General features: G+C 42.6%; 2 protein-coding genes across 2 annotated transcripts; both read left to right on the top strand.

The window, feature by feature from the left end:
* Window positions 1-451: 451 nt before the first annotated feature.
* On the top strand, window positions 452-23036 carry LOC125271300 (sialic acid-binding Ig-like lectin 7). Its single transcript, XM_048195387.1, has 4 exons — window positions 452-473; window positions 1306-1374; window positions 22264-22952; window positions 23020-23036. The coding sequence occupies exons 1-3, from the start codon at window positions 452-454 to the stop codon at window positions 22647-22649; spliced, it is 477 nt and encodes a 158-aa protein (XP_048051344.1). The 3' UTR covers window positions 22650-22952; window positions 23020-23036.
* LOC125271278 lies at window positions 6450-9067 on the top strand. Its single transcript, XM_048195355.1, has 2 exons — window positions 6450-6833; window positions 6934-9067. The coding sequence occupies exons 1-2, from the start codon at window positions 6527-6529 to the stop codon at window positions 7452-7454; spliced, it is 828 nt and encodes a 275-aa protein (XP_048051312.1). The 5' UTR covers window positions 6450-6526; the 3' UTR covers window positions 7455-9067.

The raw sequence follows: 23036 nt of genomic DNA, 5'->3' as shown, positions 1-23036 counted from the left end.
AGAGATAGTGGTCTTTAGCCTGCTTGTTAGTGTGCCTGCCTCCCATGCCGGCGATCCGGGTCTGAGTCCCTCTCGGAGTGGGGCAGCTAGGACCCAGAGGGGTTACACTGATTACTGCTTCTCCTAGAGCAGGGGGATTGCTCCTAAAATCCTAATTATACTAAACTTCAAATTTTAAGACTGGTTATAGCAACCATACAACTGCATAAAATCTTGAAACCCCTGCCAAACACAGCTTAGGCATAACATTTTGTGTCATAACATTTATGTTTCTGCATTTTTGTGAAACTGAGGTTCGTTTGAGACTTATACAGACTTATATCACATTCACGTTGACTTACTGATGTTACAGCAACACAGCAAATGTCCGGCAAATCAGCAACACCCTCTACTCATGTGTCCTCTCCTACTTCCTCCGTTTGGTCTGTTTTCATCATTTCACCTCTGATGGATGAGTGACTCACTGAAACACGGTAGAACAATTTCAGATTTCTCTGTTCTAGTTCATTCTGTCACATTACTTTTGTAAGACACTGGAAAAAGTAATTATTTTTTATTGCTTTTATGTTGTTCTTGCTTGATTTATTTTAAAAATTTAGCTGTTACATGAGTGAGTATTCTGAGAGTCTATTTACGTCTGTACATTTACATTTGTTTTCTCCTCATGTATAGTTTTTCATGATACCCTGGCAATAAATAATAATAAGGTCCCACTTAATATTAGGTTGCCTTAACTAATATGTACTTACATTTAAATTAATCATTTGATACAGTGCACTTATTGTGTACAAACATGTTTTACATTGTAGTTATATTTTAAAAGTACCTGCATGTAATTACATCTGTAATTAATTTATGTAATTAAATTTATAATTACTCTGTTGATCCATCCCTTACACCTTAACCAACCCTTAACCTACCCATACCTACCCAAACCTGTTCCTAAACTTACCCGTAGCAGCAAAAGTGTTTTGCAATACAATATGAACACAATAAGTACATTGTACTTATTCTGATTTAAGTACATAGTAGTTAAGGTCACCTAATATAAAGTGGGACCAATAATAACAACAACAACAACAACAATAATCCACATGTCAATGATTCTGTGCACTGTCAGAGAGGGAATGAAAAATGGTCAAGAAATGTTGAACTGCCTTTTGGATGTAAAAATTTTTAATAGTATGAATAGTATGAAAGTGAACCTCAGAGATCAGAATTAAATAAAAAATGTATGATATGACCCTTTAAATGTAAGTTTGCATTATATTAACTAAATTCACAGTAACTAATTGGTTGTTGTAGGTGTTGCTATGATGATGCCAGTCAGAATGGCTCCTAAACTTCCCCTGATGTTTTTGCTCATGTTTTATGGTGAGTCACTGACTTTACAGCAACACTTCTTTTTTTTTTTACTTTAGTTTAGCCATTTTTTTTTTATAATTTATTATGAAATATGTTTCTGGGGTTTAGTATTGAAATGCTTTTGAATTTTGACCACGTCAATTCACCTTTATTCATGTTGTCTAAAAAGCAGCTTTACAGAAATAAACAGGAAAGTAATGATCAATGATGTAAAGTTCTCAACCGATAATTTCTGTGCAGTAAAGTCAATAATTTTGCTAAATATTAGTGTCCCCAACTAAACAACCAATGGTGACCCAAACTCCATCTGAAGGAAATGGAGAAAAAAATCTTGGCAGAAACCAGACTCAGGGAGGCAGTTCTTCTCTGGCCAGACGAACAAACATGGTGTGGTTTAATTCCAGGATGCAGAATGCATCTCAGGTCAGATTGAGGAATGATATAGTTCAGAATATTTCATCCATTTCCTTATACTTGATGATTTTGGTACAACATGTCGACATATGAAAGGAGGAGGAGTCGTAGCTGGCCATAGGGGTGTTTGGTACTCTTAACTGAAGGTCGATAGCTATGTAGTCATCAAGGTCTTCACAAGGGATCTGTCTATTCGGTTGTTAAGTCTGACGTCACGCAGCAGCGCTTCCGGGTCCAAACATTCTCATACCACAAGAAAACAACAAATGTTGCTAATATATACACACGATGTGGTGTAATACTACAATATATATATATATATATATATATATATATATATATATATATATATATATATATATATATTTATAATTATAACCGTTATCTCCATACCAATGTTCCAGATGGCCAGACAATGATTCATCTTTTATAAATTGTTAAAATATTAATGTCTGTGATGCTGTGAGCAGAGAGACTGTAGACTGTAAGTATTTAAAATGTTTAACTATTTAAAATGATTGATGGTTAATATGAATAAATAGCGCTCATAAACAGCCATTGATGGCATTCTCAAGTGAAACGAGTCGAGGCTTGGACCCAGAAACGGCGTTCCTTACGTCATGACTTAACAGGCAGCTTGTCTAGTTGTCAAGGTCTCCGCTGGCATCCAGGGCTGTTGTGGTCATATCTTGGTGCAGGTCCACCATCTAGTCTGGATACATTATGGATCTGGATGATTATGGTAACCTCAGGATAAGAATGACACAGACAGACAAATATTAGCGTAGATACTATTACTTATTACTAACTTTGTCCAGACTGTCCTCCAAAAATACATGACCCTATAGGTCATTTTTCAAGCACCTTATTAAGACCTATTTTTCCATTTTAAAGTCATGCGCCCTCTAGCTTGCATAAAAATAATGACAGTGTCGTGTTTGTTACGTATGCTGCTGAATAGATGAGGCGAATACGGAAATCCACAGGATATAGGCTTTAATAATAATCCAGGAAACGAGAGACAGCTTAACATACATGTAGCAACAATCAAGAACAGACAAGGAGTGCAGGGAAAGTGTCCAACTTAAAGGGAGTGCTGATGAGGAACAACAGGTGCAGGGAATCCAGGGAGATGGCGGGAACACTGATGAGGGAGTGAAGACAGGTGCGCAGAACAGGAGGATACTGGGAACTGGAGTTCGGGACGGACGTGGATGTAACATTACCTCCCCTTCCCCGGAAGGCGTGTCCTCACCCACGGCTCCAGACCTGCCATGAGGGCAGAGGACCTAGTACCGCCCTGGAGACCTACAGGCAGGTGCGGGGGGTGCAGAGGTCTCCAGGGCGGTACTAGGTCCTCTGCCCTCATGGCAGGTCTGGAGCCGTGGGCGGCCATGGCTGGTCATGGGCCGAGGACGACCATGGCGGGTCTGGAGCCAGGGATGGCCACGGTGGGTCTGGAGCCAGGGATGGCCACGACGGGTCTGGAGCCAGGGATGGGCACGACGGGTCTGGAGCCAGGGATGGCCACGACGGGTCTGGAGCCAGGGATGGCCACGGCGGGTCTGGAGCCAGGGATGGCCACGGCGGGTCTGGAGCCAGGGATGGCCACGACGGGTCTGGAGCCAGGGATGGCCACGGCGGGTCTGGAACCAGGGCAGGCCACGGTGGGTCTGGAGTCAGGGATGGCCATGGCGGGTCTGGAAGAAGGGATGGCCACGGCGGGTCTGGAGTCAGAGATGGCCATGGCGGGTCTCCGAGCCCACCCTCATCTTTCCCACCCACTGGTACCCTTCCCCCCCAAAAAAAAATTATTTGGGAGACACAGGGATTTGAAGGGCCCGTGGGTAACAGGAGTGGGTTCAGCGGCGGTTGGAGTGGGCTTGTGACAGGCTGGAGCAGGTTCGGGACAGGCTGGAGCAGGCTCGGAACAGGCTAGAGCAGTAGTGCTTACCCTGGGGCATGTGTCAAAAAGTGATTTATTGCTTCCGGTACCACACCCTTCCGGACCACCCATGTCGTCCCCCCTCCCCCACATGACCTTGAGTGTCCAGCTGTGTCAACACAACCTTTGACCCCGATGTCATTGACCTATGACCTCCGGATATTAGGATGAATGTAATGTTGTTTGTGTTTGTCCATCTGGCTGTTGACCTGTGACCTTCGGATATTAGGATGAATGTAATGTTGTTTGTGTTTGTCCATCTGGATGTTGACCTGTGACCTCCGGGAGTGAATGATCGTTTGACCCGGTTGTTTGAACAGATATTTCGGGGCTGTCGCATTCCGTCACAGGGGCTTTTGTATGTGGACATCCTCTTCGTCTCAATGAGAAAAAATTATATTTTACCAATAGGGTCAATGCAATATACACACTCTCTCTCTCTCTCTCTCTCTCTCTCTCTCTCGCTCTCTCACACACACACACACACACACACACACACACACACACACACACACACACACATCATGGTGTAAAAACCTTTTCACAGAACAGGATAACACATCGTTCCAATAGACCACCTCATATTCATCCCAATACAATTAGTGACTATTTAAGGATGCCCAAAATGTTTATGGCTTTTTAGAACAATAATCCCAATACAATGGTTGTCTGTTTAAGGATGCCGAAAATGTTTATGGTTTGTTACCACAAACATCCCAATACAATAGGCAACTGTTTAACACCGCTGAGATATTTACATAGCGCTGTTCTCACAAGAGACGCGTGAACCCAGGTGGTCTACCAAGAGAGTTTTGCACGGACCTCTGGCGCCATCTTTTGGACACTGATGAAAAGGCCAGTCTGAGCGAAACGTAATGTTAGGTATAATCTGATCTATTTTTTAACAATATATATATATATATATATATATATATATATATATATATATATATAGGCTCTGTGATCAATCTCCCAACGGATCTGCCATTATATAAAAACAGTAAATTATAATACTATAAGCAATCACAATTATAAGTTATTTGTAATTTTTAATTTTGAATTTGGTAATATCTATCTATCTATCTATCTATCTTATATATATATATATATATATATATATATATGCTTGTTTATAGTTATATGAAAAACTCTGTCAAATGTTTTCATTATTTGAGTAATTTCGTGACGCAACACGGGGTCGCCCACCCCTACAGCCCCAGCTGGGGTTAAAAGCGGGTCATCCGAGTCCGACTTTCACAGTCTTTTCACATCTTTATTGAAACTCTGCCAGAAGTCTTCCAGAAGCTACTTCGTTGTCCAGAAGAAAATGTCACGAGGTAAGAATATTTCTTTTAATTTTGCTGTCTTGATGTGTTGAAATTGCTATCGTTCATTTTTACTTTACGAGGTTGTTGCGATATAGGATTTTCAAAAAAGCAATGTTTTACTTTTGTCCTCAATATAGCGTGATTGTATTTTTCTACATTACAAATATATCATGATCAAATAATTAAAACATAACTGCATGCGCAGACTTTTATTTACGGTCAATGCCGTTTTCCTGTTCCGGGTTATGCCGTTATCAACTTGGTTTTAAGTAATGATTTTTGGTTCTGATCAGTTTCTGTTACGGTTTTAGTACGATTCAAACATAAATAGTGGTGTTTGATGTGATTTTACACAAATGTTTTAAACGTAATGTAAATGTTTAATGTTTTCGGGAGTGCTATTCACTTTTTGGGCACAAGATGGAGCCATTTTGCCACCTGTTTGATTCCCAGTAAATTTAATTCTGGTTTGGATGCTAAATACAGGCATTTCTGCATGTGCTGTGTTCTTGGTATTTCTACATTTTTTAAAAGTAAACATATTATATTGTATTTTGGATTACTGTACATGCTTTAACATGATATGTAAATGTTTAATGTTTTCGGGAGTGCTATTCACTTTTTGGGCACAAGATGGAGCCATTTTGCCACCTGTTTGATCCCCAGTAAATTTAATTCTGGTTTTGGATGCTAAATACAGGCATTTCTGCATGTGCTGTGTTCTTGGTATTTCTACATTTTTAAAAGTAAACATATTATATTGTATTTTGGATTACTGTACATGCTTTAACATGATATGTAAATGTTTAATGTTTTCGGGAGTGCTATTCACTTTTTGGCTACAAGATGGAGCCATTTTTGCTATTTTGCTTGTTTACCAGTAGATACAATTGTTTACATGCTATTCCCTTTTTTGACCACAAGATGGTGCCATTTTGCTATTTTGCTTGTTTACCAGTAGATGCAATTCTGGTTTGGATGCTAAATACAGGCATTTCTGCATATGTTGTGCTAGTTCTTAATAATAATAATAATATGCATAAATATGTGAAATTAGTCTGACATTGAATCAACCGTTTTAACAGGTCTATTTGCCCCGTAGGTTCAAACATCGAACTGAATGCTTTTGATTCAATTGACTTTTGTGAGTAAACATTATTATTTTTACTTTTACTTCTGTTCATGTAAATTACAAAATTACAAATGTCATCTGTCTTATTTTACAGTAACAACACCAACATTTAACATAGGCGGCGCAGACCCGGGTAAATACATGTTCTCACGTAATATGTAAATCATAAAAATTACAATTGTCATTTGTCTTATTTGCAGTATCAGACCAGGCATTTGTTGCAGAAACCTCAGACAATGGTACATATATGCTCTCATGTGATATGGTTTTAGTAATGTTTATGTCAAATCAGCATGTCAAATTTTCATATCTATTTTGAAAGTAATTGAAATATGTGATAATATGTTTTGTTTTAATTTAGAATTAATCCAGCTAGTCACACAACCAGGCTTTATAGATCTCACACAAGAGCAAGGAGGGGCCGAAAGGCAGGACCAGGGCGCCACCCCCAGTGAGATCGTATTAAGAAATGGTACCCCGCCTATAACGCCGTCATCAAGAAACAATGACGTTGTAATATCTAACGCAGACACAATAGACCTTACTTCAGATGAAGATCTTCAGGGTGATGACTACGAACCACCCGCAAAGAAAAGAATCATTGGTGTCGTCACCCCTATGAGGATACATATACCCGCGGTAAATGACGGTAAAGAACATTATTCATTATTTTAGGTTCATTGACTGAAATAATCCTGAAAATATGAAGTATAGGTGAAAATCTTGACGTTATCTGCTATTTTTTACAGAAAGACAAACGTCGGCGAGTGTACTAAGATGGTCTGATTCACAGCTAAATGCTTGGGACCAGGCGTCATGGGCAAGCGAAGATGACGCACCAACGAGAGGCGGCCAAACCCCGTATCCATCACAAGAAGAACCAGTAGAACAAGACCAAGAACCTGCACACGAACACACACATGAACAAGAACAAGACCAAGAAGATCAAGAAGAAGAAGGAGAAGACGGCAACGTGTCAGTGGCTTCGAGCAATAGTTCATCTCGAGGTCACCAGCGCAGTGAGCGCATTGAAGCAACGCTCAATCATACCCTTACCGAAGTGCTGGCAATACACACGCGTATGGATGGAATTGAAACCCGTTTGGATGATATTATCCGCCTTTTAAATGAGCAGATGACAATGAATGAGAGAGGGTTCGGGTGTGTACTATCTAACGGTAATGAAAATCTGAGAGAGAAAAGACTGATGGTGGATCTTCTATGTGCAACTCACAGAGATGTACAAGAGATCAGACATTTTCACAATTGAATGTTTGTCTGTTTTATTACACTATGATTTGTATATTCTTTCACCTGTTATGAATTTTAAAATTTCCGTCTGAATGTTTTTATATTTTGTAGCAAACCGTTTTGATACCATTACTGTTTTTGAACAAAATAAATATTAAAATGGCCGATGAGAAATGTTTTTGTGGAGACAAAATGCATTCCTGTCAACCAGACCATTCTCTCACAGAGCTGTTACAGCGTGAGCTTGACTTGCATACTGATAACTCTGACCAAAGGTGTGATAGATTACGACAGATGTTAAATATGTATCCAGAATCTGTAGAAATGTCTTTAAATGATGTTTCGTTACAACGTTCTTATAATTTGGATGATTTAGAAATGTTTGTAGCACAATCACACACCGTTGACCTGTGTGATCGATTACAGAGTTTATTAAATGACAACTCCATACCCAACGTACAAGATGGTGCTGGTCTAAATAATGGCTCAAAATGTAATGATCCTACACTCTCCACAGATAGCGGCGGCAATATCCCTCCATCATCTATCGGTGATGCTACCCCTACCGGTACCGAAAATTCTGATCAGCCAACGTCTGACAACTCAGCTCGCCCAACAGGTAATCAGGCTGTTGAACTCCCGTCCAGTAGTATTACCGATAGACCTCAGACACAACGTCCCGACATTGACGCACTGATTAGACACGGTGGTTCCGTAAACGGATATCATGTTTTACCAAGACCACGCTTCAACAGCGTACAATTGCGTAGGACGATGAATCTGAGAGAAATCAACTCTAATGATTTGGCCTCATATCATAATTTTTTACACAATACCTTCAGCGATATAGTGACGTTTGCGCGAGATATTGGTGGAGACGGGTGTGTTATCAATTTATCCATGTCCGCTCCTTCTTTGAGAACTCCCATTAATACTGTTTTAACATCAGGGAGTAATTATGACGTCGGTATGTTTCTGGATCAATTTGAAAAAGTTTTACAGAGTGACGACCAGATATTGACGGATGACTCGGTCGAGATTGATGCGAACATAGCCATTAACAGACAAGGCGGTGGTCGGGTACGTCGCAAACTCACCGATTTGGCTTGTCACGAGGTGATTAAGCGTAAAAAAATGTCGTTATTCTGCCCGTTAAACATCTCGAATAATCTATGTTTCTCCATCTGTCTCGCTCATTTTCTCAACCCCCAGTTACCCGAGAGCGAACTAGAAAGAATGGCGACCATTATCCACAACAATGCGGGGTTCTCCATCCACAATAAAATTGGACTGGACAACATAGCGTCGTTCGAAACCCTGTTAGGTATCAAAATCGTCGTTTTTTACAGACCGACCGCCGGTACGATAGAAACATTCAAAAATCAGGATGAACCTCATCCTAAAACAGTATGCCTCTATCTGCATGACGCTCATTACTACATGATACTGAATTTGACGGCATTCATAGGCGCTGATTACGTGTGTGAATTTTGTTATAAAGGTTACACAAATCGCAGAGATCATCATTGTAACTACGTATGTAACGTGTGTCATGACCCCGAATGTCACAGATTCCCTAAAAAACCGGTGCACTGTCCCGATTGCCTGCGTTTCTGTAACTCCGCTTACTGCTACGAGAATGCATAAAAAACCTACCCCAGATGGAGGTAATCCTCCGTGCGATGTTATAAAATATTGCAAACTATGCAACAGGCGATACACTGTTGCTAGAAAACCGCACGAATGCGCCCCTCATCGATGTGTACATTGTCACGAAGTTCTTCAACCTCTCGGTGTACATAACTGTTTCATACAGCCTCTTACACCCAAGCAACCCTCCACAAATTACATTTTCTACGATTTCGAAACTCGTTATGAAAATGGGAAACACGTCGCCAATTTTGTTTGCGCAATCACTTTTAACGGAAAGAGATTTGTAGCCGAAGGCGTCGACTGCATCGCGAAGCTAATCACCCGATTCAGGCAACCCAGATATAAAGGGTACTGTTTCATTGCCCATTACGCGTCTAGATTCGACTCCTTTCTAATTCTGGAGTATTTTTGCAAAGCGGGTCTTAAGCTCGACGTCATAATGCAGGGATGTAAATTAATCTTCATGTATGATGACGCTTTTGACCAGCGGTATATTGACAGCTATGCATTTATCCCAATGGCCCTCTCAAAGATGCCTTCTGCGTTAAACCTGAGCACCGTAGAAAAAGGCTACTTCCCACATCTTTTCAACAGAGTCGAAAATGAGAGTTATGTCGGCCCCTACCCTGACAAGAAGTACTACAACTACGATAACATGTCCGATAAGGATCAGGCAAAGTTTGACGCGTGGTACGGCACAACTACTGATAAAGTGTTTAACTTTAAGAACGAGTTGTACGATTACGGCGTGAATGACGTCGTTTTGCTGCGCGAAGGGTGTATGAAATACCGCGAGGCATTCATAGAGTGCACCAAGCTCGATCCATTCGGATTCACGACGTTAGCAAGCTGTAGTATGGGAGTCTTCAAAACACACTATCTCGAAAAAGATACGCTGGCTCTGACGCATAACAATGCATACGTTCAACAGAGTAAGACGTACTCGAGCGCATCGATCGAATGGTTAGAGTTTGTAAAAAAGACTCGAAACGTCGACATTCATCACGCTTTAAACCACGGCGAAGTGTCGGTCGGTCGTTATTTTTTAGACGGCTACTTTGAGCAAAATGGGACTAGGCATGGGTTGGAATACAACGGATGTTTTTACCATGGACATTCGTGTCGCTTTGAACCTCATCAGAGACACCCCCTGTCGGGTGTAACCTATGGGGTTCTCAGGAGACAGGTTTGACGACAAGGTTGAAATTCTGCAGAACGCATACGGTTTACAGATGGAAGTGATCTGGGAATGCGAATGGGACAAGATGAAAAAGACTGACCCTGCTGTGATGGAATTTATGAGCACTTATTCCGCCCCAGAGAGGTTGAAGCCGCGAGAGGCGTTGTTCGGCGGACGTACGAACGCATATAAACTCTACCACAAAACGCGCGAAACTGAGAAAATAAGTTACTTGGATTTTACCAGTTTATACCCGTTTTGTCAGGCTAGAAAAAGCTATCCGATCGGTCATCCTCAAATCATTTTCAAAGATTTTGAACCTATCGAAAATTATTACGGTTTAATAAAAGCTACCGTCTACCCTCCGCGCAAATTATTGCATCCTGTTCTCCCTTACAGATGCAACGGTAAACTGATGTTCCCGTTATGTCGCACATGCGCTTGCGATCAAAACCAAACAACAAACTGCGACCACAACGACGAGGAGAGGGCGCTCGAGGGGTGTTGGGTCAGTATCGAACTTTTAAAAGCCATCGAGAAGGGGTACGTCGTCGCGAAAATAGACGAGGTATGGCACTTTCCGCAACAATCAGACACATTGTTTAGCGAATACGTAAAGACGTTTTTGCGGTTGAAACAACAAGCATCGGGGTACCCGTCAAACGTTGTCACAGACAGTGACAAAGAGACTTACATTCAGAGTTATTTTGAAAAAGAGGGGATACAACTTGATCCTGAACATATCAATCATAACCCCGCACAGAGGTCCATCAACAAATTACTGTTAAACAGCCTTTGGGGGAGGTTCTCGATGAGGGAGGGGCTACCTCAAACCACGCTCGTGAACGATCCCGAACTTTTCACCAGAATAGTTTTTGGCGAAACCGAGACCATGACATATTTCACTTTTGTCTCGGACGACGTAGCGCTTGTCCAACATCGTCCTAAAAAGGGAGACGTTGTTGAGACTCGTGACATTAATGTATTTGTAGGTGCGTTTACAACCGCGCACGCTCGGTTGGAATTGTACCAACTCATGGACAAACTAGGCGACCGTCTCTTGTACTCCGACACAGACAGCGTCATTTTTGTGTCTAGGGACGGTGACTGGGAGCCACCTCTGGGTGATTATTTGGGGGAGCTGACAAATGAGATAGATGACGGTGATTATATCACAGAGTTTTGCTCCAGCGGCCCAAAATCTTACGGTTATCGCACGGCCAAAGGTAAAGTGTGCATGAAAGCTAAGGGTATAACGTTGAACGCTAAAAATTCCCAAGCCATCTGTCTGGATAGCCTTATCGGTCTGGTTGACGGTTATGTGACTTTGTCTGATGATACGCAATACATCCTGGCTCACACTGAAAACATTGTGAGGAATAAAAAGACGCTCACTTTGCATAACAAGTCAGTCGTTAAAAGGTTTAAGGTGGTGTATAATAAGCGCAGACTTCTGTCCGACTTCACCACCCTTCCTTATGGCTACTGAACCTACGATGCACAGAGGGTCCCGGGATGTTTCTGATTTTGATTTCAGACTTCAGTTCCCATTCAGTTGTGTGATAAGTGGACCTTCAAATTCAGGGAAGAGTTATTTTGTAAAAAAACTGTTGGAAAATGGCATGAATTTGATTTCTAAAAAAATTGAAAACATTGTTTTTTTGTATGATTGCTGGCAACCATTGTACGATGAATTACTTAAATTGTATGACATTAAATTTGTGGAAGGAATTCCCCCGTGTCTGGATGATGATGATTTACTACCTGTCAGTAAAACCAACCTACTCATTTTGGATGATTTGATGGGAGTGGCCTGCGGGAACAAGTCTGTCGAAAAGGCCTTTACGCAATTTGTGCACCACCGCAATCTCAGCGTTATATACATCACTCAAAACTTATTTGTCCAAGGTAAATCCAGCAGGACCATTAGCTTAAACACAAATTACTTAATTCTGTTTAAAAACCCGCGGGATGCCAATCAAGTGGCTGTGCTAGGACGGCAGATGTACCCCGGAAACGCCAAATACTTCATGGAGTGTTATCAAGATGCTACGAGTCAACCTTTCGGCTATCTAATGATAGACTATAAAGCAAAAACTCCTGAACAATTTCGCCTCAGAACGGGGTTGCTTTCCAACCACCAAGTGGTTTATCTCCAGAAAAAACGAAGGACGTGACAGTCGCTATGTCGGCCAGACTTTGTAAACATCTCCCGCTATTAAAACTGCTACATAAATCGACGCCTAAACAACGCCGTCTTATTTTACAATCGGCATCCGACGAACTCATTTTAACATTGTGCGAAGTCGCTCTTAACATACTCTATGGCACGATTCCTATCAACCGTCAGCAGTACGAAAAACTGAAGAGGAGGAAATCGGAAATTAAATTTGTTACCAATAAAAAAATTGGTATATCTGCCAAGAAGCGCATTTTCAACCAGACTGGCGGTTTTCTTTTACCTCTCCTGAGTGTCGCTGTGCCCTTTATTTCAAGCTTAATAGCGTCTAGACAGGGCTGACGATGGAATACGCCGAGAAGATGTATTTAGTGCCTCAACACCAACTGGAAAAGCTGAGAAATGAAAATGTTCGTGAGAATATTCAACAGACCGTTGAGAACGATCTGGATACAACCATAAGAAGTATTCTACAGAGGTCTGATTTGAATCAATACGAAAAAGCCAAACTCTATACAAACACCCTGAGCAGGTTTTTGGCACTCGTTAAACAAGGCAATCGTGAGAGTAGCGTTTTAACCCTTTCACTACCTCATTCCGAGCCCACCCATAAAGACGACCGCGGTCCTACCGACGATGGCCACAACGGCAATGTGGAAGATGTCGCGACCGAAGTTCTGAAGAATGTACCATCAAGGAGCGCGAAAAATACGCGCTACATATTAGACAAAATGTCTAAAGCTAAAGAGATCAGCGATTGGAACGAGTCGGGGGAGTTTGTGTTCAAGGGTAAAGTTATACCGGGGTCACACATGTTTGATTTGATAAAAAATATCACTGCTCCGCACAAGGTACGGGATGACCAAAGACCCGTAGGATGGACCAAGTTTCTACAAGCATTTGGGGAATTAAACATTCCATTTTCTACAGTGCCGAATCATCATGTTAGACAAACGATTAATTCTTTAAAGAGTAAACCACGCGCCGACGGCACTGAGTATGGTCCCCAAGCTAAAAAGCCAAAAAAGAAAAAATTCCCCCACTCATCGTCTCCGCGATCAGAGGATTCATCGTTTAAGTCGCATTCTTTCGATCGTGGACAGTGGTTAGAATTTTAAGGTTTCTTTATTTTGTTAATATTGGAATAACTAAATGCACTGTTCATGTACCGGATGTTTGCATGTAAAATAAAAGACAAGAGAAAGATTCCCGTTTAAGCGTTTTTATTCGTTTATATACTAAACAATCACATTGTTAATTTGATCAATCAACCACAGTCCGTAGAAGTATTACAAGATTGTACACATTGAATACACAGACTTAATTTTTCATTACAAACATTCGGCCTTAATCTTTTCACAAAGAGCCTGACCATTTTATCATTTTTAATATAATCGTCGCTGTAGAGCCTCAGCACATTGTCATAGTCGACACCTCTGGCCATGTGGTACAGAAAAAACACGCAGTGCTGTCCGCACGCATCCGATGTAAAATCTTGGACTCGTCTGGCTGAATATAGGGTGGTAGCGGAGTTGGTTGTTAGAAATGTTTTGATGGTGGGTGGAAAGAGATCACTGTCCGGAGGGTTGCCATAACTATCGAAAAAACAACTAGGTCCGTCCTCATCCAAATAAACAGCGGTCCAGTGTTCGCCCGGCATGTGGGCCGGATCCGTATTAATTATCGTCATTGCAGGTAAGTTCGTTATCGGTACCGTAGGGAGTTGATCACACGGTAGAACACCGATAAAATGTGGTTTGCACATGATTTTTTCCATGACGGCGGTGAGTTGTACCGTGTTCATTTCAATAGTAATCGACCAGAACCTGTCTGCGGTTAGAGAGCTCCACGATGCTGTCAAAAACTGCGTAAACTATTAAATTAATAGTGCGCGGCAGTGGGTTTTTGAAACGGGCTTCGAGTCTGATGTTACCCGACTTGACGAGGGAGATGTGCTGACCGCAGTCTTCATCAGGTGTGAGGTTAAAGGCGTAAAGCGCGTATCCGTTCAGAAAATCATCGCGGTCGATAGATAACGGTTGGTTTTTAAGATGTCTACCCGTTGCCATAGCCAGCTGGTAAAATTCACGTACCGCCAGCCCCGCTGCAAAATCGGGTTGCAGCGGCTTTGCAGGGAATTGCTGTCCGTCGACGTAGACTGCCAGGTACTCCAAGTCATAATGTTTAAATGCAAAGGGGTTTTTCCCATAGTTTCCAGTGAATGAATCGTTATCAACCATAGCCAGAACTAAAGATTTTGGCAGTGTTCCTAAAAACAAATTTTCTTGATTTGAAACACGGCTGCCGGCCGGTATGGAGAAATTTTTTAGGCATACCCTGTCTATAGGGTACTTGGCCGTAGCCCCGAGTAAGGCCTGCGCGTGTCCTAGTCTAACGGATGGTGATACGGACACTTTCTTGACAAACAGTGACGCAGTCATGATTTTTAATTTGTAAGCGGGGTCACCAGTTTTCATCAGACAGAATTCATCCTTGCCTCTGATCATGCGAATTTTAATGTCAACGCCGTTCAGCATTAATTTTTCTTGAAAGAAAATGTCGCTGTGAATCGGCGCAAGTAGCTCGACAGTCTTGCTTTCGCTTGTGTATCGAGCTCTTTTTGTCAAGCCGGCGTTAGCGCCCGCGGGATCCGCCACGTCCATCTGACCGGCTGTATCTTTGTAAAACAGCCCCGCGGAGAAGAGTGATTCCAGCGCATCTTTACCGTAATTAATGAGGCTCTCGATTATGGCCCGGTATGGATAGGTACTCGAACTCTGAGATATCAGCCGATCACCAAGACTGACGTCGACTTGCGAAAATATAGTTGCTCCGGGGTAATTTATTAGACCGACCTTTGCGTCGTCCGCTAGGTCGCTGCCATCAGGGGCTGTGATTTTAAGCCGTAGATACACCAAGGTGTTATTTAGGTCCAAATAATCCTCGCCGGTTCCGGCGATAAAAAACTCCAACGGAGCAGAGTCCGATATAGCCGATAATGGAGGAACTTCTAAATAGCTGTTTTTCTCAATAACAGTTTGCGTTAGCGGGACCGTGAATAGGTCCAATTCAGACTTGATGCACTCGCCTGACATGCGGTGTAGTAAGGCCATGTTAGAAAATGGTTCGCTTAACTGATACGTTACGCTTCACAGACTTCTTACGCTTTCTACTACCGACTGCTAACTTCTTGAAGGAACGGGCTGTTTTCTTCTTTTTTGTCACGGTACGACCACGCCTCCTTATACCCGGAGGTTTAGATAGACTCTTTCGTGCCATTACCATCAAGCCTGATCCGCCTTGCGGTTTAGAGTCGTCGTTATTTGATCTCGACAGAGCGTTCGAGACTACGTCTGTCACTATATTTTTGGCTGCCGATTTTAGGTGAGGTTTGGCAATGCTGAACCCTCTTTTGAGAAATGGTATGGCCATCCTAAACAAACCTCTGAACAATCCACCAAGACCGGCCCCATACATAACTCCGCCCCCTGCGTATCCTGGCAGACCTCCGCCGGCCTGATTTCGGTAATAATTGACATATTCCGCAGCGTTCGTCTCACGGGGGTTATAATAATTCATTTTAAAGAATAGAATGTTTCGACGGTTTAAAGTGAAGTTTTACAACAACTTTTCCGTAAGAAAATGGTATTTCGCAGTTATGATCGTCCTTCAATTCCACGACAATGTCCGTGATGAGCTCCTTGTTGACCGGTACGTAATGAGGTTTGTCGTATCTAACACTAACCGTTTCCTTGTTTTCACCCGATATATGTACGCATCTCAAAAGGGGGACGTGCGAATCCCCGACGGCCTGATATTGGATAATGTCTGTGTAAACGTAGATCGTATAGAGACCCGCGTTAATATCAGCCTGATAAGGGGCGTATGTATTAACACTCGTTGTAAAATCAGCTTCAGCATGGTAGTCCGCACGTCCGAGAGGATCATCCGGCTTCACCCCTAAAATAGTGGCGAGTTTTCCATAGAACCCTACCGCTATGTTACGTATTGCCACTAGATACACCTTGTTTCTCAATTCATCATAACGCAGTTCTCCGTTCTTTGCAAGAACCTTATTTACCCCAAGGATTACATCGTAAATGGTCGCGTAGTATCCACCATTTATTTTTAATTCCTTCCTTACAGTAGTCCCCGATATCTTTCTAATCTTTTTCTTTTCCCCCGGTTTATCTCCTTCCTTTTCCGTCGGGAGTGGGGCCTTGTAAAGCGTGAAACCCCCATCCTTATCACTTAAGGTGTACCAACTTTTAGGATATTCAATTTCAGCAAGCGCAACATCCCATTTTCCTTTCAAGTTGATGGTTGTAGATAGCCTCGTTCTGTAACTAGATATACGGTTTTCAGGATAGACGTCCAAAGATGCGTTGCACGGCAACGTAACATAGAAACCTTGATCTTCCATGATAGTAGCCTTTACATGAATGAACCGATCCGTAATGAGTTTACGCGTTTTAAGGCTTTTGCAAATCCACCAGAGTTTTTTTGTCAATATAGCTATTAAATTTCGACGGCCATCCTAACCATTTCACTAAAACGAGCGTAGACCTCCCCTGTTTTTTCTCCCCTAAAACCTTTTCCACCTTAAACGACTTGTTTTTGCTCACAATGATCTTTTGTAGCTCTTTTTCATAAAAAACTCCGTCGATGATCTCACCGTCGTAATCAGATAGTCTGTAGACAGGTGGTTGACGAGGAATGCATGCGGATATTGTGAAAAATTCCTCCGTGTAGTTCTGCTCATACCCTTTGGCGAATGGCCCTCTCACTTTAGAGATCCTAACAAGATCTCCGACTTTATATTTAAATAAAACCTTTTCATTCTTCTTTATATCACCGTACAAGTTTTGAAACACACTCGCCTCATTTTCTTTGTTGACGTCCAAAGGTCGCATCCTAATACTCCGGTGATAACTGCTGTTGTACCCCTCCATAATATCTTGTAAAACATCTATGTACCGGTGGGAGTTTGTGGCCGTTAAAAATCTCCACATACGACTTTTTAATGTTCGATTAAAACGCTCCACGACGCTAGCTTTCAAATCCGTAGCCGTTGCGAAATGAGTGATGTTATGCTTTTTCATTAAGTCTTGAAAACGCTTGTTAAAAAATTCCGTCCCCTGATCAGTCTGTAATTTCTGCGGTACACGTCGCTCTTTGAGTATAGACTCAAACGCCTTAGTGACCTCTGCACCGCTTTTATTCTTTAGTACACGACACCACGCATACTTGCTAAATACATCGATGCAAGTCAACAAATATTTATTATTATCATTATCCTTGGAATACGCAGTCATATCAACGAGATCCGCTTGGAACTGCGCGTCGATACCATAAACCACAACTCTATTGCGTTTGTATTTCACAGGCGCGGTTCTGTGTAATGTGTAAGCGTCCTCACCGGCAAGCCAATCTGAAACCTCTTTATCGCTTAGACGGACGCCACTATCCTTAAAGACCGCGTCTTTTAGGCGTTTTTTCCCCCCTAATGATCCGGGGTTGGAAGGTGTATAATAAGCATCTTTCATGAGCTCTGCCATGTTATCGGCTCAACCTTTTGCAAAAGAATAAGACAAAGGCTGGTATGCGTTAAACTTTTTATTAAAAATCGTTACAGGATATATGATAGGATATATATGATAATGACAACTATCTCAAAGTAATAAAACAAGAAAATATACATGATAGGATATATGATAGCTATCTCCGAGTAATAAGACAATAAAATAAGAAAGACAAGGTATTACATGCAGAGTATGAAGAGTAAAATTTTGTTAGATACACTCTAACCAGAAAAGAAATTCACGACATGTCTTTAAATCACAATCTAAGAAATGATCAACCGCTGTTTCAATAAAAGGATTTACATCGAAATCAGCATCTTTTAACACCAACTCCTCACAAACATCAGTTACAAAGGCACAGATACATGTGATGTCGGCAAAACGCAACTCTGCTTCACACACTATATCCAGAACGTTTCTTAAAACAGAAAGCGGTTCATCGTTATTGGCACATTCGGTGATCATTTTACCCCATGTACATATCACTCCTCGAGCATTTTTCATTACTTTCTTGAGATTCTTTACACGCTTATCTTCATCATCATCATCATCTTCTTCTTCTTCTTCATCATCAGAATTTGAAAATATGATCACTTCTTCCAGCAATCTCTCGAGTTCTCTTCTGTAATGTTCTTTGAACATATTTCCCATAAAATCTTTTAGGCTATATACCAGACCCATGTTGTTAGTGTCGGTGGTGCTGCTGACGGTTTCTTGGTTACTCTCCATCCGTAAGGGGTTTACCCGACCAGATATCGACCGCGTCGTAGACTGCTTTCTTGCACGATTCGTCCACAAGCTCGTCCCTGATTGCTTGCAGCCTGCTGCCGATGTACGGCTCTTCTTTTAATTCATGCAGAATAGCTCCGGTTGTTCCTTGAATCCGTTGAGGGTGCGACTTTAGTCCGCAGCGTTGTAGCGCGTGAGCGATAGCGCGGCGAAGGCTGGGTTTAAACAGCTTGCGGGTCAGTTCGTCAAAGTGAGTATCGAAGAAAAATGTAGGTGGTTCAAACAGGCAGGAGTGTTGGAGCTGGCTGGGGTGATCAATGGCACAGCCCTCACAGTCTTCCTTCAACTTGTTGCTGATGATGTGCTGCAGCAGCGCTGCGATCGTGGCTTTCACGGTCTTGAATCCGATATCGGTAAAGCAGCCGTCTGTCACGTCAAAATCCTGTTTAGTAGCGAAAGGTGTGTCGGCGCAGAGTTCCGTCAGGAAGGAGAGGTTGCGGTATCCGAGCTCTGTGCAGAATTTATCCAGCCATTCTTTCGAAGTGTCCGTTGCAGAAGTGTTTTCTGTTAGAACATGATCCGTAGCATTATCATCAGGATGATCGAGATCGCATTTGTATGAGTTGATGAAGCAGTGCATCTGCTGTGGAGACATGTCTCGAGCCATGGCTTATAAATGAGAAGTGTTGGTGGGTTAGACTTACCCGCTCTTTTGAATGGCTGTAGTGAATGGGCGGGGCCGGCAGTTCGTACATGTCGCTGCGGGGGCATCTCTCTGGGTGGAACAGGGCCACTTTAATTTTCTTGTAACCATCATGTATGTTGCACCAATTGAACATCTTGTTTATCGCCGAGAAAAAGCCACTCAGCAGATCCAGATCACGCCACGTGAACAAAAACTGCATCTCGTACAGTTTGTCGTGTTCTTCCTTTTCCACAAGGCGTCGGGGTGGGTCACGGAGCTTTGTCTTGTCTTTGCAGCAGAAAATGTAGACATATTCGTCGTCATTCTTCATAGAATGGTCTCCGACCACACGGAACCGGGTATTCGGCACCACACTGTCAAACTCAGAGATGTACAACGGCATCCCCCGGCAGTCATTCAGATCCTTCCAGACACGGCCGTAAAACAGCACCCAGTCTTTCTCATGAAACACCACACACGGATCCCCCCGGTAAAAATCACCGAGGGTATCTGCTGTGTAGAGAGTCACGACTCTGGATGCTTTATGAAAGATGTAGCCAAATACCCGCTTATTGGACATTATATTCTCCTTTTTCACGACATCCGTATTGTCATGGAGAAACTTTGTTATACTCGTATGTCTGCAATGTTTTTTTGGTGCCATTTCCAGCCCGTCATATATCGAGTCATCATCGCTATCCATATCAGGAGTTCTAGGTGAGTTTAAATGCGCCATGTCTATGTAGCTCATAGCTCCTCTTCTCATTTTTGCAGAATGTCTGAACCTCTATTTATATAACCCTGTGACGGAATGCGACACCCCCGAAATATCTGTTCAAACAACCGGGTCAAACGATCATTCACTCCCGGAGGTCACGGGTCAACATCCAGATGGACAAACACAAACAACATTACATTCATCCTAATATCCGAAGGTCACAGGTCAACAGCCAGATGGACAAACACAAACAACATTACATTCATCCTAATATCCGAAGGTCACAGGTCAACAGCCAGATGGACAAACACAAACAACATTACATTCATCCTAATATCCGGGTCAATCAACAGAGATGGACAAACACAAACAACATCATTCATCCTAATATCCGGGGTCAAAATGACATCGTCAAAGGTGTGTTGACACAGTCCGGAAACGGAAGGACATGTGGGGGAGGGGGGACACATGGGTGGTCCGGAAGTCATCAATCAAAGGAAGCAATAAATCACTTTTTGACACATGCCCCAGGGTAAGCACTACTTAGAGCCACTGGCTCGGCGGCGGTTGGAGCTACTGGCTCGGCGGAGCTGGGAGCAGGGTCTGGAAGTGGGATCCAGTTCATCCCCTCAAATTCAATCAAAAGCTCCACTGGGACTGGAGCGGGCTCAGTGTCAGGAAACTCAGGAGACTTGGACTTCACGGGGACAGAGAACTCAGAGAACTTGGGCTGCTCGGAGGCAGAAAACTCAGGAAACTCAGGCTGCGCGGAGGCAGAAAACTCAGGAAACTCAGGCTGCGCGGAGGCAGAACACTCAGAGAACTTTGGCTACACGGAGGCAGAAAACTCAGGAGACTTGGGCTGTTCAGCCTTCTTCCTCTTCCTCCTTTTTGGTCATCTGGACCCAGCAGAGGGTTGTGGGTCTGGCAGGACACAGGGGAAAAGCTCACTGGAGGGGCATGCGGAGGAAGATGGAGATGGACGAACTGGCCAGGCCGCCCGTGTTTCTGGGGGAATTGGACGAGAATTGCACACAATATCCGGAACCTCTTCGATAACAAACTTTGATCCATTTAAATACAAAATCAAATTAATGGTATCATCTAAGGAGAAATGATTGGCAGTTTCTTCAAAATGGATCGTGCTCTCGTCCAACCCCTCCAGAAACAGGGCGTTTAAACAAGCATCTGGCTAATTCGTCACATAAGCCAACTCAACAAACTCCTCCACATACCTCTCCAGTGCTCCTGCAGGAGCCCAATGAGGCGATCCGCGGCAGAAACTGGTGGGTGAGGCACGGGAGGAGCAGGAACCTCTGAAACAATGAGCAAGCCCATCTTCTTAATGGATTTCCAGCGGTTTGGTCTGTTCTTCTGTTTCGTATGCTGCTGAATAGATGAGGCGAATATGGAAATCCACAAGATATAGGCTTTAATAATAATCCAAGAAACGAGAGACAGCTTAACATACATGTAGCAACAATCAAGAACAGACAAGGAGTGCAGGGAAAGTGTCCAACTTAAAGGGAGTGCTGACGAGGAACAACAGGTGCAGGGAATCCAGGGAGATGGCGGGAAAACTGATGAGGGAGTGAAGACAGGTGCGTGGAACAGGAGGATACTGGGAACTGGAGTTCGGGACGGACGTGGATGTAACAGTGTTACTTCTGTTGTCATGAAACGATGTATGACCTTCATTACCAATCAAAATTCGTGTTCATTTAAATGCAATGTGTGGACTTTTTACACCATTTGTCCTATTTCCATTTAGCAAAACGACTTTTATAAATTACCTATATAGGTGTATTGGTTGATGTTGCGGAAGTCATAGGAACTTTTTTAGTCATCCAGTTGTGTATATCAACAATGCATTCTGTTAGTTTTGTGAATTGGTATATTTGTCAAAGAAATACAAAGCTGAATATCATCAGCACAACTAAGGGTAGCATGTACAGGGTGAAAAGCAATGGTCCTAGTACTGAACCCTCATACTGAGGAGTTGAATTTGTAGCGTTGGCTGATTTCTGCCACAGATTTCAAGAGTTTTCATGGCCCAGTGTATCTGATAAAACAACATTTTCATTATTATTTCTGTGTTTCAGTGGTATCTAGTGCTGGTTGGCGTGTGAGTTACAGTCCTTCACACATCTGTGCACTAAAGAACTCATCAGTGGTAATGAACTGCTCTTATTCATTCCCTACTAAACATCAGGTCATTAAAGTGTTCTGGTTCAAAGGGCCATTACAAGTAGGTGTAGAACCCCCAGATCTGTCTGAGGACCCTGAATACAGTCAGAGGCTTCAGTATCTGGGAGATAAACAGCAGAACTGCACCATCAAACTGAGTCATGTGACACTGAAGGATTCAGGCAAGTACTATTTCAGATTCTTCACTGATAAAGACAAAGCGATGGGCCTTACTGGAGTGACTCTTTCTGTCACAGGTGACTCTCATGAGGTTTCTCTCTTCTTCTGTGCATTATGTTGAATAATAATCAGTGTATGACAGCAGCACTAGATATAATGTGTGTGTTGTGTTCAGATCTTCGGGTGGAGTCTCCTGAGAGAGTGACAGAGGGAGATTCAGTCCGTCTGACATGTAAAAGCAGCTGCACTCTGACTGACAGAGCGACATTCATCTGGTACAGAAACTCACAGCCATTAACTGAGAGAAGAGACAGAAACAATGAACTCCTGCTGCAGTCAGTCAGAAGAGAGGATGCAGGCAGATATAGCTGTGCTGTACACGGACACAATCACATCTCTCCTGCTGTTCAGCTCAATGTCACACGTATGTATTCATTAAAAAAAATTGAAATTTTGTTTAGATGAGATGATTACATTTTTGTCCGTTTTAGATCCTCCAAAGAGCGTC

Source organism: Megalobrama amblycephala, linkage group LG7 (genome assembly GCF_018812025.1).
Source record: "Megalobrama amblycephala isolate DHTTF-2021 linkage group LG7, ASM1881202v1, whole genome shotgun sequence".
Classification (NCBI taxonomy): domain Eukaryota; kingdom Metazoa; phylum Chordata; class Actinopteri; order Cypriniformes; family Xenocyprididae; genus Megalobrama; species Megalobrama amblycephala.
The sequence above is the reverse complement of the archived record's forward strand: the minus strand, read 5'-3'. Positions and strand labels throughout refer to the sequence as shown.

Excerpts from the sequence above, each read along its gene's own strand:
- LOC125271278 (XM_048195355.1), top strand. The coding sequence starts at position 6,527 with ATGTTTTGTTTTAATTTAGAATTAATCCAGCTAGTCACACAACCAGGC. Across the intron at positions 6,834-6,933 it reads TATACCCGCGGTAAATGACG|AAAGACAAACGTCGGCGAGT; the intron begins GTAAAGAACATT and ends TATTTTTTACAG.
- LOC125271300 (XM_048195387.1), top strand. The coding sequence starts at position 452 with ATGAGTGACTCACTGAAACACG. Across the intron at positions 474-1,305 it reads GAGTGACTCACTGAAACACG|GTGTTGCTATGATGATGCCA; the intron begins GTAGAACAATTT and ends TGGTTGTTGTAG. Across the intron at positions 1,375-22,263 it reads GTTTTTGCTCATGTTTTATG|TGGTATCTAGTGCTGGTTGG; the intron begins GTGAGTCACTGA and ends TCTGTGTTTCAG.